General features: G+C 40.7%; 1 protein-coding gene across 7 annotated transcripts in view; it reads right to left on the reverse strand.

Moving 5' to 3' along the window:
• The window catches only part of LOC140741086 (KAT8 regulatory NSL complex subunit 1-like), a 174,837-nt gene that overhangs the window by 82,048 nt on the left and 75,842 nt on the right, over window positions 1-16,947 (reverse strand). For all 7 annotated transcript variants that reach the window (XM_073070808.1, XM_073070809.1, XM_073070813.1 and 4 more), the window contains one exon: window positions 7,827-7,968. In XM_073070808.1, coding sequence (XP_072926909.1) covers window positions 7,827-7,968 — 142 coding nt within the window. The remainder of the gene's footprint in view (window positions 1-7,826; window positions 7,969-16,947) is intronic.

Genomic DNA, 16,947 nt, shown 5'->3' on the forward strand with positions numbered 1-16,947 from the left:
GGTGAGGATGAGATTGAGCTGTCGAACCTGTTGAAGAAGTTGTTCAGCTGGTTCGCTTTCTCCACATCTCCACTTATGTTCGCCCCCCGCTTTGCACCGCATCCGGTGATGATCTTCATCCCATCCCACACCTCCTTCATGCTTTTTTTCTGCAGCTTTTGTTCTAGCTTCCTCCTATACTGCTCCTTTGCCCCCCTTATCTGTTCTCTGAGTTCCTTCTGAACTCTTTTAAGCTCCAACCGATCACCATCTTTAAAGGCCCTCTTCTTCTGGTTTAGGAGGCCTTTGATGTGACTAGTGATCCAGGGCTTATTATTGGGATAGCAGCGAACAGTTCTAACAGGGACAACGGCATCCACACAAAAGTTAATATAGTCCGTTGTGCATTCAGTGACCTCCTCAACGCCCCCACAGAGCCCCCCTTGCAGTACATCCCAGTTAGTAGTACCGAAGCAGTCTCTCAGGGCCTGTTCAGCTTCAGGAGTCCACTTCCTAAAAGAGCGTGTGGTAGTGGGATGCCTCATCACAATTGATTTATATCTGGGCTGTAACAAAACCAGGTTGTGATCAGCTTTCCCCAATGAAGACAGTGGGGATGCACTATATGCCTCCTCTACGTTTGCATACAGTAGGTCAATAGTCCTATTACCCCTGGTGTAGCAATCCACGTACTGGGAGAAAGCAGGTAGTGTCTTGTCCAAAGTCACATGGTTGAAGTCCCCTGTAATTAACACCAGTGCCTCAGGGTGCTGTGTCTGAAGCCTAGCAACAGCGGAGCTGATGACGTCACACGCTACCGTTGCGTCGGCACGCGGCGGGACATACACATTCACTACAATGACGCTTGCGAATTCTCAAGGCAGGTAATATGGCCTCATACTCACGGCAATCAGCTCAATATCTCTTTCACAAACGGAGATCTTTGTACTCACATGCCCGGGGTTACACCATCTTACGTTAATGTAGACAGAGAGTCCCCCTCCTTTCTTCTTCCCACACTTTTTGGCATCTCTGTCAAATCTTACCGTAGTAAAACCAGGTAATTCTACATTTACATCCAGGATGTACATTTGGTGGGGGTAGAATATAATGCCCTGGTTAAGATTTTTACACCTACGCTGTGCGGTATTTAATTTTAGCAGTTCTGTAAAAGCAGTGTGTTATACTTTTAGGATGCTTTGGTTTCGACTAAAAGATGAGGGGCTATGATGTTCAACTTAGGAATGTTGTGTCAGCCAATCAAGATGGTGGAATCGGGAGAAAGTTTGAGAGAGTGGGGCGGAGAGAGATTTGTAATGGACAATGTGGCTCGTGGGTTTTTTTAATTGGCGGGAGCTGCGCAAAGGACATGGCTAAGAATGCTGTGGGAAGGAGAGTTCCTGTTGCATGAAGTGCTTCGTGAAGATGAATGGCTCCAAGGAGGAAGGGTCAATACTTCCAAGAGAGAGCCTGTTGGTTCGAGATGGGTTTTGATTGAAATTCAGAATGCGGTGTGTGCTTTCAAGCAGACCATGGGTCCAGCGCACAAATAAATGGACAACTTCAAGACGAGCTCCAACTTTATGTGCACATTTGGACTAACTGTAATGGTCTCTTTTATTTTTTTTCTTTTCCCTACTAACTGTTCCATAAAGCTGAAATTTGTATATAAACTGTCTTTAAAATCTCATGTGGTGCACAATCTGTTATTTTGTGCTGACCGACAATTGTGTATGAGCAGTACTTACACAGCGTTAGCTCAAATCGAGGTTTCTTAAATCAGAACATCTTGACGTTCCTGTTTGGCCAAACCCCAAATCATATCAACCCAAGGTGTATTTTGTTTATACAAGGTGGCCTTCTGACTGCTGATTCGTGTGACTGTTAGCAGAGCCGACTATCGAGCCAAGTTTGCATACGAGCCCAGTGAGGGGGTTGCAGACATATAAATGCCAATGTTTGCCCTTTTCATTTTTCTGTAGTATGTGTGGTATTTTAATGGCCAATGCTTACAAAGCCTCCAAAAGTTGCTTTGTTAAACTTTTCATTGTTTAGAAATTACTGTCCTTTTTCAGTAGACCAAATAGGCTGACCTCATTTATCTACGATGCATCCATTTGGCAAAGGTCAAATGACAAGGGAAGGACAATTATATAACAGTTTTATGATGCCACCCACACTTACAGTACTGCCTTATCTATGTTGACATCAACATTCCTAGATGGGATAGAAAAATCACCTATCAAGTAACTAGCTTAGAAATGTGGCCAACAGTTTTGAACACAACATACATCTGTTCAGGAAGTCCACTGTCAAGTACCTATTCAATACTTCAATTGCTTAAAGACGCCTGACCTAGTTCTTAACTTCATTCATGATTTGTTTCCAAGTCCTTGAGCTTCAACTTTAAGATCTGAAAAATATTAAGAGTTCATAAGCTTTTCGTCTCCCAGCTGCTTCAGTTGACTCCGCAATTAGGTTCGTTGGGAATGGGTCACCTCTGAGAAATTGAAGGTGTTCAGATACTATTCTTAACTGTTGGCCAATAAATTCTAATAGATGTTGAGCAAGCTGCCTGATAAATATCATTTCCTGTTCTTACCTTTCTTAAATGGCAGAGGGAGATACACTTTTTCTGATTCCCAAATCAACAGGACTTTAGAAAATGACATAAAGAAAATCTAAAATTTGCACTATTTACTTGTAAACTGTAAGATTAAAGACCATCTGATCCAGAATACTTGATTTGTTTTGTTGGCATTTACTCATTCACAGCTGTCATTTCACATAAGCAAATCCTTGTTAACTATGCCATGCAAGCATTCTTATATTAGCTGCAATTCTGTTCTCCTCCAAGGCAAATTATCCTCATTTTCTGTCAAAAAAAAAAATGGACTAAGAAAATCTCATCAGTGGAACAAATAAAATGAAACGCTTTAAGAGTGTCAATGGAGAACTTCAAATAAGAATGTTCACAAATTTCAAAACTTCTAAATCAATCACATGGCTTCATATCAGCAACCTTTGACTGCTTAATGCGATTGGTGAATTGAAATTTGTGTGTATTATTATGCATCAACATCAAGAAATGATTTGTAAATACTTATAAATACTACCTTATTGGTAGACCCAACATCTATTTTCTTAGAATTGCTTTCTGTACCTGTTAATGCAGTCCAGCAGTGCTTCACATCTTCCAAAGTCATCCCATTGACAAGCACCAGGTTAAATTTGACACAAGCAACAATCTCATTGAACAGTAGAATATGATTTCACTCTGATTTTAACTAATGCAAAATAGCATTTACTAGAGGGTAACTATAAAAAAATACTAGTTGGGAAAAGGGGAGAAAATAATTGAACAAACAAGAGACCTACATTGAGATAATACATTTCCCTACTTCTAGTTAACTGGGCCACTGGTTAATGGCCAGCCGCTTATTTGGGACAACTCTTAAGGAACATGAACTAACCGAGAAAATAGCTGGGATACTCTTCGTTTATTTGGGACACTATGCCACTTAAACAGAACAGGAGTCTGTGCTGAACAATTTTTAACTAGCATCAGTCGTGTGCACTTGTATGGCCATTAGACACTACACCGTGCTCGAACAGTTTTTAAATATCAGTGTGTGTTTGTGTTCAAAAAACTGATTTTTGTCACTAATATTTGGCAAGAAGTAAGCAGTAAGACAATTCAAAACCGTTTTGCTCACTGTAGTTTCAAGCTTTTAGGCTTGAAGTGAAAAATCAAATGATTTCACCACTTCAAGTTAGGAACTTCACTTGAAGGTATTGACAATCATCTTGAATGTTTCAATGAAAATGAAGGTCGGAGGATGTAATCATCAAAAACATTTTATGAGGACTGTCCATTATCTGCACTAGGTACATGTGCTGATTTTATTCATTTACAGTGAATCAAAAGAATGCAAAAGCATACAGGTACACTGGATGAATACCTTTGTCGGTAACAATTAGGAACGAATACAGTTTTATAGAACAATGATAGTTTTCTTATTTTAATTCTAAATCCCATTCTGACATGTTGGTCCATGACCTCCTCTTCTGCTATGATAAGCCCACTCTCAGGTTGGAGAAGCAACACCTCACGTTCCATCTGGGTAGCCTCCAGCCTGGCAGCATGAATATCGATTTTCTAACTTCCTGTAATTTCTCCCATCTACCCCTTCTTTCATTCCATTCTGGCTCCCCTCTTACCCCATCTCTTCAGTTCACCTGAACACCAGCTCCCTCTAGTGTCCTTCCTCCTTCCCTTTCTCCCATGGTCCATTCTCCTCTCCTATTAGATTCCTTCTTGTTCAGCCCTTTGCCTATTCCACCTATCACCTCGTTTCTCACTTCTCCCTCCTTCCCCCCCACACCCATCAACTTGCCAGATGTACTCCTTCTCTTTTTCATTTTGGCTTCCCCCAACTTTTTTATTTTAGCTTCTTCCACCTTAGTTTCCAGTTCTGATGAAGGGTCTCAGCCCGAAACATCAACTGCTAACTCCTCTCCACAGATGCTGTTTGACCTGCTGAGTTCCTCTAGCATTTTGAGTTAGTTGCTTTAAATCAAGGGATTGTGGTTTCAAATACCATTATTATGGAGAACAAATGTTTGTGAACTCTGTAGAATTTTCTCTATTTCTGCATAACTATGACTTAAAATGTGATCAGATCTTCACGCAAGTCCTAAAACTAGATAAAGAGAAACAACACAATAAACATGATACTTGTTCATTCATTAAGATAAATGATCCAATATTACGTGGAAAAAGCATGTGAATGTCAAGGATAACGTCTTATACAAAAGCTATTTGGAGTCAGGTGCTCCAATTAATGAGATGTGTTTGGATGTGTGGATTGGAGAGGTGGCCTGCCCTATAAAAAAGTACACAAAGTCAGGTAACTGACAGAGCCTGGTCTTCTCAAAAATGATCTGTTTATGTTCACCATGCCTCAATCAAAACAACTTTCAGAGGACCTTAGAAGAAGAATTGTAGAGATGCACGAACCTGGAAAAGGCTACAAAAGCTTTTCTAAAGACCTGAGTGTCCATCAGTCCACAGTAAAAGAAATTGTTTGCAAATGGAGGAAACTCAGTACTGTTGCTACTCTTCCTAGGAGTGGGCATCCTGCAAACATCACACCAAGAGCACAACATGCAGTGCTGAAGGAGGTGAAAAAGAACCCAAGGGCAACAGCAGAAGACCTGCAGAAATCTATTAAACTTGCTAAAGTCTCTGTTCATGTGTCCACTATAAGAAAAACACTGAGCAAGAATAGTTTTCACGGAAGGACACCATGGAGGAAACCATTGCTCTCCAAAACAAAACATTGCTACACATCTCAAGTTTGCAAAAGACCACCTGGATGTTCTACAATGCTTCTAGGCCAATGCTCTGAGGACAGATGAGACAAAAGTTGAACTTTTTGGTAGAAATGCACATTGCTATGTATGGAGGGAGAAGGGCACTGCACACCAACATCAAAACCTCATTCCAACTGTGAAGCATGGTGGAAGGAGCACTGTGGTTTGGGGCTGTTTTGCTGCCTCAGGGCCTGGACAGCTTGCAATTGTTGAGGGAACAATGAATTCAAAATTGTATTTTAAGGGGAATGTCAGTGTAGTAGTCCGTTACCTGAAGCTGAATAGAAGTTAGATAATGCAACAAGACAATGATCCGAAAGACAAGAGTAAATCAACACCAGAATGGTTTAAAAAGAAGAAAATTCACATTTTGGAATGGTCAAGTCCTGACCTTAGTCCTACAGAAATATTGTGGATGGACGTGAAGCAAGTTCATGCAAGGAAACCCACCAACATCCCAGAGTTGAAGCAGTTTTGTAAGGAGGAATGGCCTAAAATTCCTCCAAGCTGATGTGCAGGACAGATCAACAGTTACCAGAAACATTTGGTTGAAGTTATTGCTGTACAAGGAGGTCTGTGTTGGTGCGTGGCCAAGTAGTTAAGGTGTTGCTCTAATGATCTGAAGGTCACTAGTTTGAGCCTCAGCTAAGGCAGTGTGTTGTGTTCTTGAGCAAGGCACTTAACCACATATTGCTCTGCAACGACACTGGGGCCAAGCTGTATTGGCCCTTGCCCAACATCGGTGGTGTGGAGAGGGGAGACTTGCAGCATGGGCAACTGCCGGTCTCCTATACAACCCTGCCCAAGCCTGCGCCCTGGAAACTTTCTAAGGTGCAAATCCATGGTCTCTCGAAACTAACGGATGCCTATTAAACAAGGAGGTCTCACCAGTTACTGAATTTTTCAAATAACTTTATCACATCACAAAAGAATAACATAATTTTTCCAACAAATACATGTAATATTGGATCATTGTTCTCAATAAATAAAAGTATAATGTTTTATTGTTATTTATTTAATTGATTTTAGATTTAGGACCTGTGTGAAGATCTGATCACACCTTAGGTCATATTTATACAGAAATGGAGAAAATTCTACAGGATTTCTAACACCGCTGTATGTACCTCCATTTTCTATATGTCCATCAGTCCATGACTCAGCCTCCTCTGTTCCAAGCTGGAAGGCTCCCTGGTAAGGAACAACTTTGTCAATATGCCCTGAAATCACGTCCTTTCTATGTGGTGACCGGTCCAGCCGTGGCCCAATTGATATTTTGTCAAGTTGTACCACAATCTCTCTTGAAGAAAATATCCTGTAGGTCACTTTCACCAGCTTGTCTATCTGTATAGGCAACTTCAGAACTTGTACACCAAGGTCCCCACATTCCTGTCTGTCTTAATGCTCATCTTTCATTCCTCAGAGTCTGATTGAGATTGAATTTAATCCATCGATTCTCTGTCTTTCTGACCATTACATTATAAGCCCACAGATTAACACAATCCAACATTTTGAGTTGCCTGGAAAATTTATGTACCTCATAAATGCCAACAAATACTTCCGGCCCCAATGATCTCTATCATACAACACTGGTCAGAGGCTTCCAAAATAAAATAATAAAACAAAAATAATCAACCCTTCATCATCCACTGCCCCACTATCCAGCTTCCTTTAAATCAGTTTTGCCAACTTACTCTGGATTCCTCTATTTTTATAATCACAAAATTGGAGTCTAGAAGCAGGGCCTTCAGTTCAGCACAGCTTACTCCTTATTTTAAACCAATGGTCTTTGGCATTCTGGGGAAAAGTTTACCATTTACCTTACCCTTGCCTCTCAACTTGGAACACTTCTTTAAAGTACCTTCTTCAACGATACTGACAGCATCCTCTTATGCAGTCAAGGGGTATGAAGCTCTTTAATAAGTCAACTGGGTCTCATGCATCTAAGTTAATACTCTTTTGAGTGACTGTCAGTTCTATATATTTACAATATACTTGGATACATCCTGGTATACACTGTTATATTTACCACCGCCCACTGATTCCCCTTTCAGTGTATTGCGTGGTTCTTGTTAACACTTTCAGTTTCATTTTAATCTCTGTATATTTGCTGTTCTAGATTTGGAAGTCCATTTTCTTCACGGGAAAATCTCTAATCTACAACCTAACTGCCTTGACTATGAAAACTTCTCATTGCTGAAATACCACTTTTGTGCCCTTTTCTATTACCTATTACTAAACATAAACTAATAAGGACTTTCCAAATATTCTATAACCGAGATATGTACTACATTAACCCTGAGCATCAAATCCAGTGTCTTTCTTACAGAGTGAAGAGGTTTTACATAGCATAAAAATTCTCAATATTCAGATTTTATACATACTTTAGAAAACAATGCAATAAGAAAGAATAGGATCCAAAAGGCTCCACATAAACATATTGGCTCCCACCACGTCCTGACTGCTGCACTGACCTTATTAGCACGGATCTGCCTGTAAATGTCTGTTTGTTGGCGGATGCGATACTCTAAATCTGACACATGAGCTTGCAACCAGTTCCAGCGGCTCACAATAGCAGCTCGTTCCATTGCCCACCGCCATCCTGGGCACTGCCGCCTGCAAGTGAAAAACAAATGGTCATGTCCAACACAATATTAGAAACCAGGCAACAAGAACAACAAGTTTTGTACAGAACTTGTAATAGAATAAAATACCTCAAGGTGAGTAACTAGGATGTTATTTTAAAACTTATATTAAGCCACCTAACGAGATAGTAGATCAGGTGCCCAAGGGTTGGTAAAAGAGATGTGCTTCAAGGAGTGTCTCAAATAAATTAAAGTATAGGGATTTCTGCAAAGAGTTTCAACATTTAGAGCCGTAACAATAACAAACAAAGCCACTAATCATGAAGTTAAATTGAAGGGGACTTAACTAATAGCTTCCAGTACAAGATTAACAGATAAATGTTATTTCGAGGTGTGAATTAGATTGCAAAGAATGAACATAACAGAGGGTTTTGAATAAACAAATTTAAATTGATGTGTCACTTAACCAGGGGTTGAATGAGATCAAGCAGAGGAGCTATTAGATAGCATCCAATATAAAACATAACACATCGACAGTATTCTGGTAACTTCAAATTTGAGGGCATAACAACAGAGGCCAACCTCAACTGCTGAAGAATCATCAACTCTGTGGCTTACAGAGATATGGCAGTTATTACAGGCTTAAGCAGCTGTAACAAGGAATTTAGAGGCAGGGCACAATTAACTTAAGCCATTGAGCATGATTGTTGCTGAGGCTAAAGTGCAAGACTTGAGGTCTAAACACAGAGACTTTGACAAGGGAGATTTCAACAAGAAGATTAAGAGGTGACAAGCTGTTATTATCCCAGTGGTAATGCAAGGGGTAGAAATTACTGTCAATGGAGTAGTATGCCCCTCACGTTAATTGCAAGCAGAGACAAGTCAAGTGCCCCAGGTGACTACACTTGCATCAAGTGTGCCCAGCTTCAACCCCTTTCTAATTATTAGGGTTGGTTGGAACAGCAGCATGCAGGACCTCTCCGGTTGTAATCTCAGGATTACTCTCTATGCCACATGCTAACGAGTGTAGGAAGCAGAAGATAGGACAGTTGACTTAATGGCTAAGAACCTTGTGAACAGGCTTCGGGTATTTTGAACATTGGGTTGTCTTCTGGAACAGGGATGATCTCCACAAACAAAATGGTTTATGTCAATGACTTGGATAACGGAATTGATGGCTCTGTTGCAAAGTTTCTGAATGATATGAAGACAGGTGTAGGGGCAGGTAGTTTTGAGGAAGTAACATAGAAATCCTACAGCACAATACAGGCCCTTCGGCCCACAAAGCTATGACAAACATGTCCTTGTCTTAAAAATTATCTCGAGTTACACATAGCCCTCTATTTTTCTAAGCTCCACGTACCTATCCAGGAGTCTCTTAAAAGACGCTATTGTATCTGCCTCCAACACCTTCGCCAGCAGCCCATTCCACGCACTCAACACTCTCTGTGTAAAAAAAACTTACCCCTGACATCTCCTCTGTACCTACTTCCAACCACCTTAAAACTGTGCCCTCTCGTGTTAGCCATTTCAGCCCTGGGAAAAGCCTCCAACTGTCCACACGATCCTCACATCATCTTATACACCTCTATCAGGTCACCTCTCAACCTCTGTCTCTCCAAGGAGAAAAGGCTGAGTTCACTCAACCTATTCTCATAAGGCATGCTCCCCAATCCAAGCAACATCCTTGTAAATCTCCTCTGCACCCTTTCTATGGTTTCCACAACTTTCCTATAGTGGGGTCTGACCAGAGTCCTATATAGCTGCAACATTTCCTCTCGGCTCTTAAACTCAATCCCACGATTGATGACGGCCAATGCACTGTATGCTTTAACCACAGAGTCAACCTGCGCAGCAGCTCTGAGTGTCCTATGGACTCGTACCCCAAGATCCCTCTGATCCTCCACACTGCCAGGAGTCTTACCATTAATGCTATATTCTACCATCATAATTGACCTACCAAAATGAACCGCCTCACACTTATCTGGGTTGAACTCCATCTGCCCCCTCTCAGCCCAGTTTTGCATCCTATCAATGTCCCGCTGTAACCTCTGACAGCCCTCCACACTATCCACAACACCTCCAACCTTTGTGTCATCAGCAAATTTACTAACCCATCCTTCCACTTCCTCATCCAGGTCATTTATAAAAATCACGAAGAGTAGGGGTCCCAGAACAGATCCCTGAGGCACACCACTGGTGACCGACCTCCATGCAGAATATGACCCGTCTACAACCACTCTTTGCCTTCTGTGGACAAACCAGTTCTGGATCCACTAAGCAATGTCCCATTGGATCCCATGCCTCCTTACTTTCTCAATAAGCCATGCATTGGGTACCTTATCAAATGGCTTGCTGAAATTCATATACACTCCATCTACTGCTCTTCCTTCATCAATGTGCTTAGTCACATCCTCAAATATTCAATCAGGCTCGTAAGGCACGACCTGCCTTTGATAAAGCCATGCTGACTATTCCTAATCATATTATGCCTCTCCAAATGTTCATAAATGCTTCCTCTCAGGATCTTCTCCATCAAGGCACCAACCACTGAAGTAAGACTCACTGGTCTATAATTTCCTGGGCTATCTCTACTCCCTTTCTTGAATAAGGGAACAACATCCACAACCCTCCAATCCTCTGGAACCTCTCCCATTCCCATTGATGATGCAAAGATCATTGCCAGAGGCTCAGCAATCTCCTCCCTTGCCTCCCACAGTAGCCTGGGGTACAGCTCGTTTGGTCCCAGTGACTTATCCAACTTGATACTTTCCAAAAGCTCCAGCACATCCTCTTTCTTACTATCTACATGCTCAGGCTTTTCAGTCTGCTGTAAATCATCCCTACAATCGCCAAGATCCTTTTCCGTAGTGAATACTGAAGCAGAGTATTCATTAAGTACCTCTGCTATCTCCTCTGGTTCCATACACACTTTCCCACTGTCACACTTGATAGGTCCTATTCTTTCACGTCTTACCTTCTTGCTCTTCACATATTTGTAGAATGCCTTGGGGCTTTCCTTAATCCTGTCCGCCAAGGCCTTCTCATGGCCCCTTCTGACTCTCCTAATTTCTTTCTTAAGCTCCTTCCTGCTAGCCTTATAACCTTCTAGAACTCTATCATTACCTAGTATTTTGAACGTTTCATAAGCTCTTCTTTTCTTCTTGACTAGATTTACAACAGCCTTTGTACACCACGGTTCCTGTACCCCTACCATCCTTTCCGTCTCATTGGAACTCACCTATGCAGAACTCCATGCAAATATCTCCTGAACATTTGCCACATTTCCCTGAGAACATCTGTAGAGAGGCTACAGAAGAACTTGGACAAATTAGGAGAATGGGCAAAGAAGTGGCAGAAGGAATACAATGTCAGTAAGTATATGGTCATATACTTTGGTAGAAGAGATAAAAGGGTAGACAATTTACTAAATGGTGGGAAAATTCTGAGGCGCAAAGGGACCTTGGAGTCCTTGTGCAGGATTCCCAAAAGGTCAATTTGCAGCTTGAGTCAGTGGTGAGGAAGGCAAATGCGAGGTTAGCATTCATTTCAAGAGGACTAGAATATAAAAGCAGGGATGCAATGTTGAGGCTTTATAAAACACTGGTGAGGCCTCACTTGGATGATTGTGAGCAGGTTTGGACTCCTTATCTAAGAAAGGATGTGCTGACATTTGAGAGGGTTTAAAAGAGGTTCAGAAAAATGATTCCAGAATTGAATAACTTGTCATATTGAGTGCTTTGATGGCTCTGGGTCTATATTCACCGAAATTCAGAAGAATGGGGGGCGGGGGGGGGACATCACGTGATGACGTAGGATCGAGATGCAGGGACCCAGCTCTCCCGTAAAAAGTTAATAAATTAATGTTTAAATGAAGAAAAGTTAGTCAATACTCTCTAAAAGTTGCTTATAAACGACTCCGGACTGTGTCAAGCTATGCCTCAAGGAAAGAAGATGAAGAAAACTAATACCGGGAAGACTACGCAAGCTGGAACAAGAGCGAGGCCCACGTCTACCGAGGAGCCGCGATCTCAGGTACATTGTATCGCCGGTGATACTGAACAGGAGACGGTGGCAACGCTTGCCACTTCCAAAGGAAAAAACCATCGTGAACTGCGCAAACGCGAAGGATGGACCATGCGCAAACAGGAACAAAAAGAACTACAAAGCCCAGCTACCACTGCAACTGAAAGTGATAGCGAATCGGAGGGAGAGTCAAATCTCTCGGAAGGATCAGCTGAAGGAGGTAAAAGTCCTTCTAGAAATATAGAAAAGACTTTGAGGCAAATAATGCGTAAATTAGACACATTAAAAGTAATTAAAAATAACCAAAAAAAACTCGAAAAAAAAATGACCAATATGGAGACTATGCTTGATAAAATGACAAAGAGACAGGAAAAAATGGAAAAAAGAATTACGGACTTGGAAACTACAACGGAAGACATGGTTGAAAGAATGGACAAAATGGAAAAGGAAAATACTGCTTGGACATCAGAAAGAAAACAATTTATGGAAAAAATTGATAAGCTTGAAAATCTCAGTAGACGAAATAATATTAAAATTGTTGGACTTAAAGAAGATATAGAAGGAGAAGATCCAATAAATTTTTTTCAAAAATGGATCCCTAAAAAATTGAAAATGGAAAGAGAAACTCCAATTGAGATTGTATGGGCGCATAGATCTTTAAGGTCAAGACCTCGAGCTGACCAAAACCCACGATCAATTTTGATAAAATGCTTACGATACCAAGACAAAGAAAAGATCCTGAAGGCCGCTGCCCAAAGTGCCAAAAATAGAAACGGGCCACTGATGATAGCAGGGAAACCAATTCTTTTTTATCCTGATATAAGTTACAACCTGTTGAAGAGAAGGAAGGAATTTAACCCAGCGAAAAAAGCCTTATGGGAAAAGGGTTATAAATTTACAATGCGTCATCCAGCAACACTGATAATTTTTTTGGAGGACAGAAAATTTCTTTTTTCCGACTATCGAAAAGCGGAGGAGTTTGTACAAGAACTTCCATCTATTCGCTAACTACACATAGAGGCTTCCAAACGTAATGGATTAAAGATGAAGATAGAACCAAGGAACAGAAGTGATGGACATTTATGGATATTACAGAAGAGAAAAGCAAAATTTTAGAAATACTAAATGAGAATAGTATTTTTTTTTTCTCTTCTTATACATATACTTTTTTATGTTGCGGGGGAGCTGGGAGGCTGTGGATCGGTTACTGCGGGATTCACGTGTGTAATCATGGCGGTTGCCATGACCCGTACAGCAGAGGGGGGTAATGTTGTGTCTTTTTTCCACAACATTAGTAGGGGGGTATTTTTTTTTTTTTTTTTTTTTCCTTTATATTTTAATTTTTTTCTATCTTTTTGCCTGGATGAATGGTGGGGACACACATAGCAACATGGAGACTTTTATAAAGATTTCTCAGGATACCACGAAAGTGGAAAGATTAGGTATTATTATAGATTGAAAAGAAAAAGAACTTTAACATATATTTAAAAAAAAATGAGAACTCCGTGGAGTATGTGGGGATCTTCCAACATCCAGGCATTCCCTTTTTTTTTTCTCTTTCTTATTTTTTTAATAGGGATGTTAGGGGGGAGGGGTTAAGGGGAGGGGGCTGGGTAACACTTTTTTTTTCATGCACATTTATTCTGTAACAATTTGAAAACAATAAAAAAAAAGTTTAAAAAAAAAAAAAAAAGAATGGGGGGCGGGACCTAATTGAAACCCATCGAATGTTGAAAGGCCTCGAGAAGAGTGGACATGGAGAGGTGGGAGAGTCTAAGACCAGAGGACACAGCCTCAGAATAGAGGGGCATCCTTTCAGAATGGAGAAAAGGAGAAAATTCTTTAGCCAAAGAGTAGTGAATCTGTAGAATTTGTTACCGTGGGCAGCTGTGGAGGCCAAGACTTTATGTACCGTAGATTCCGGATTTTAAGCCGCTACTTTTTTCCCACATTTTGAACAGCTTTGAACTCTGCGGCCTTTAATACGGAGCGGCTAATACATGGTTTTTTTTCATGCCGCCAAAAACATTTTGCCTGGTAACAGTCGACCAATAAAATTGATGAGTAGTTCACAGAGGTCCAATGAAATTGTACGATAAATCAAGCGCTTTCACAATTAAATTATTGTAAATCAGTCATTTGTACTCACCCTCATCAACATGGAAAACACTCGAAGAAAAGCATTGTGCTGCCTTTATGGCAGTTATTTAGTTTATAATATTTTTGCTTAGTAATTCATTTGTTAGTTAAAGTTAGAACTGTTTTAACTATATTTGTTTTCTGTACTACATCGCGGGACGCTATGACGTCACACCCGGTTTCGCCGCGTCTTGTGGGATACCGGTTTGCGATAAACGGGAAGGAGGGGGGCGAGCGGCGGAGCGAAAACGCTGCTTTTAAGTTAAAGGCGATCGATAACTTTTCCTGGTAGGCTGCAGTATATATATTTTTTACCAGTCGTTAGGAGATATTGGAATGTTGTTCAGTAAAGAAGTATACGCAACGTATATTTAAAAGTAGCCGCGTTACAGGCACGGTTCGAAAAAAAGCATTTGCAATATGTATTTGTTTATGTTACCATATGGATTTAATTAAAAGTTAAAAACTCCTCACGTGTAATATCTTTCTGTGTAAATATCTCATATTACAACGTGGGACACCTGCGGCCGAAAATCCGGTGCGGCCTGTACAAGTAAAAAATTGATTTTATTTCTAAAATTAGAGCCAGCGGCTTTTAATCAGGTGCGCTCTGTAGTCCGGAATCTACGGTATATTTAAGGCCGGGGTTGATAGATTCTTGATTGGTCAGAGCATAAAGGGATATGGGGAGAAGGCAAGAGATTGAGGCTGAGAGGGAAAATGGTTCAGCCATGATGAAATGGTGAAGCAGAATCAATGGGCCAAATGGCCTAATTCTGCTCCTATATCTTATGGTATAAAATAGGTTTCACCTGAAGTGAAAGGGTGCTAATACCTTCGCAGGGAGATTTACTATTACTACTTAGGATGGATTAAACAAGTGTGGCAGGAGTCTGGGATCCAAAATGATAGTGCAGCAAATGGGAAATCAGAATTATATATAGAAACATGACAGAGAAGGGTACAAAAGTGAATGGGATGTTGCACTGCTGATCAGAGAGAGCATTAAAGCAGTACCCAGGAGGATACCCTGGAGGGATCAACCAAAAAGATTATATGTGGATAGAATTTAGAAGTAAGAAATAGACAATTCCTTTGCTATGGGTTATAACTACAGGCATCCCAATAGTCAGCAGGAATTCAAAGAACAAAATTACAGGCAACTTGCAATAGGAGGAAAACAAAACTACTGTAATTGTGTGGCATTTTAAGTTCCCTGATAACTACGCAAGGGGCTGAACCTGAACTTATCCTAGGAAATAAGGATGGGTAAATGGTGGAAGTATCTATGGAGGAACCCTTTGGAGTAAGTGACCACAATTCAGTCATTTTCAAGGTAATCACGGAATAAGTTAAGGATGATTGCATAGTTCAGGTTTTAAAGTGGGGTAGGACTAATTTCAGCTATATAAACCAAGATCGGGCAGGAAGTACAATAGGAGTATCTGCTAGAGAGAAAGACAACTGATTATTGGAAGGCATTTAAAGGCGAGATAGTAAGAGTTCAAGAGTTGCCATGTCCCTGCAAGGTTAAGAAACAGAAATGGTAAGGTTAGAGAACATTGACTTATAAAGGTAATTGAAGGACATCAAAAATAATGAAACATATGTCAGGTGTTGATATTTGATTTCAATAGCGCCCCTTGATGTTCATAAAATCTGGTGTATTGAATAGGGGACAAAAAGGAATAATCTGTCTGTAGAGTCAGGGTATGTGAAGAATGCCAAAATAATGGAAGAATGCACTGATATTCTGGAAAATATTTGTCAGGAAGGAGGAAATGTCAGTTGTTGGCAGCCATGAAGGTGGATAAATCCCCAATACCCTGATGGGACCTTTCTCAGAATGCTATGGAAAGCAGGGGCAAAAAGTGCTGGGACTCTAATGGAGATTTTTGCAACTTTGTTAGCTAAGCGTGAAGTACCAGATGACTGAAGGATTGCTAATGTTGCTCCCTTGTTCTAAAAGGTCAGTGGGCCTTTTATCAACAACAGGGAAATTACTGGGGAAAATCTCATGGGACGGGATTTACATTAACTTGGATAGGCAAGGCCTGATCCAGAAAATTCAGGTGGTTTTGTGCAGGGGAAATTCTATTATATAATTTTTAAGGTAGTACTAATGAATAATTCATTGATGAAAATAGTGTGATAAGTGTAGCTGACACGGGTTTTGGAAATTTCAGCACATTAGGCTGGCCCAGAAGGTTAGAGCACATGGGTTCTAAGGTATTTACAAAATGAATCCAAATTTATCTTGACAGAGGGAGTGACAATGGGCATTTTTCTGCCAGGAAGTCTGTGTTAAGTCATTGAGAGACAACTTTTTCCACCCAGAGTTTGGTCAGTGTATGGAATGGGCTGGTAGAAGAAATAGTTAAGGCAAACATATTAACAGTATTTAACAAGCACTTGGATAAAAAATGGTTTAGAGGGATATGGACCAAAGACTGGCAAATAGGACTAGCTTGTTCATCATGGACCGGTTGAGCCAAAGGGTTTGTTTCTATGCTGTTTGACTAGAACTAATTAGCATAAAATTTACGAAGAGCTAGAGGGACAGAGAGTTGGACAGAGAACTGGCAGGTAGAATCTTGAATCAAATACCAACAGGACAGTGCAAATGGCAGGGTCCTCAGGAGTGATGATGTAAAGGTGCTTTGACATGCAAATTCCTAACTCCTTGGAAAAAAAAGTTTACAATTCTGAAAAATACATCAATGGATATGCTTGCCCTTCATAGGCCAAAGAATTGAATGAGGTTAGTACATGGTGTACCATGTACAGTTCTAGTCATCACACTACAGGATAGCATTAGCACGGTGAAGTGATGAGTTCTTGCAAA

This window comes from Hemitrygon akajei, chromosome 18 (genome assembly GCF_048418815.1).
Source record: "Hemitrygon akajei chromosome 18, sHemAka1.3, whole genome shotgun sequence".
Classification (NCBI taxonomy): Eukaryota; Metazoa; Chordata; class Chondrichthyes; order Myliobatiformes; family Dasyatidae; genus Hemitrygon; species Hemitrygon akajei.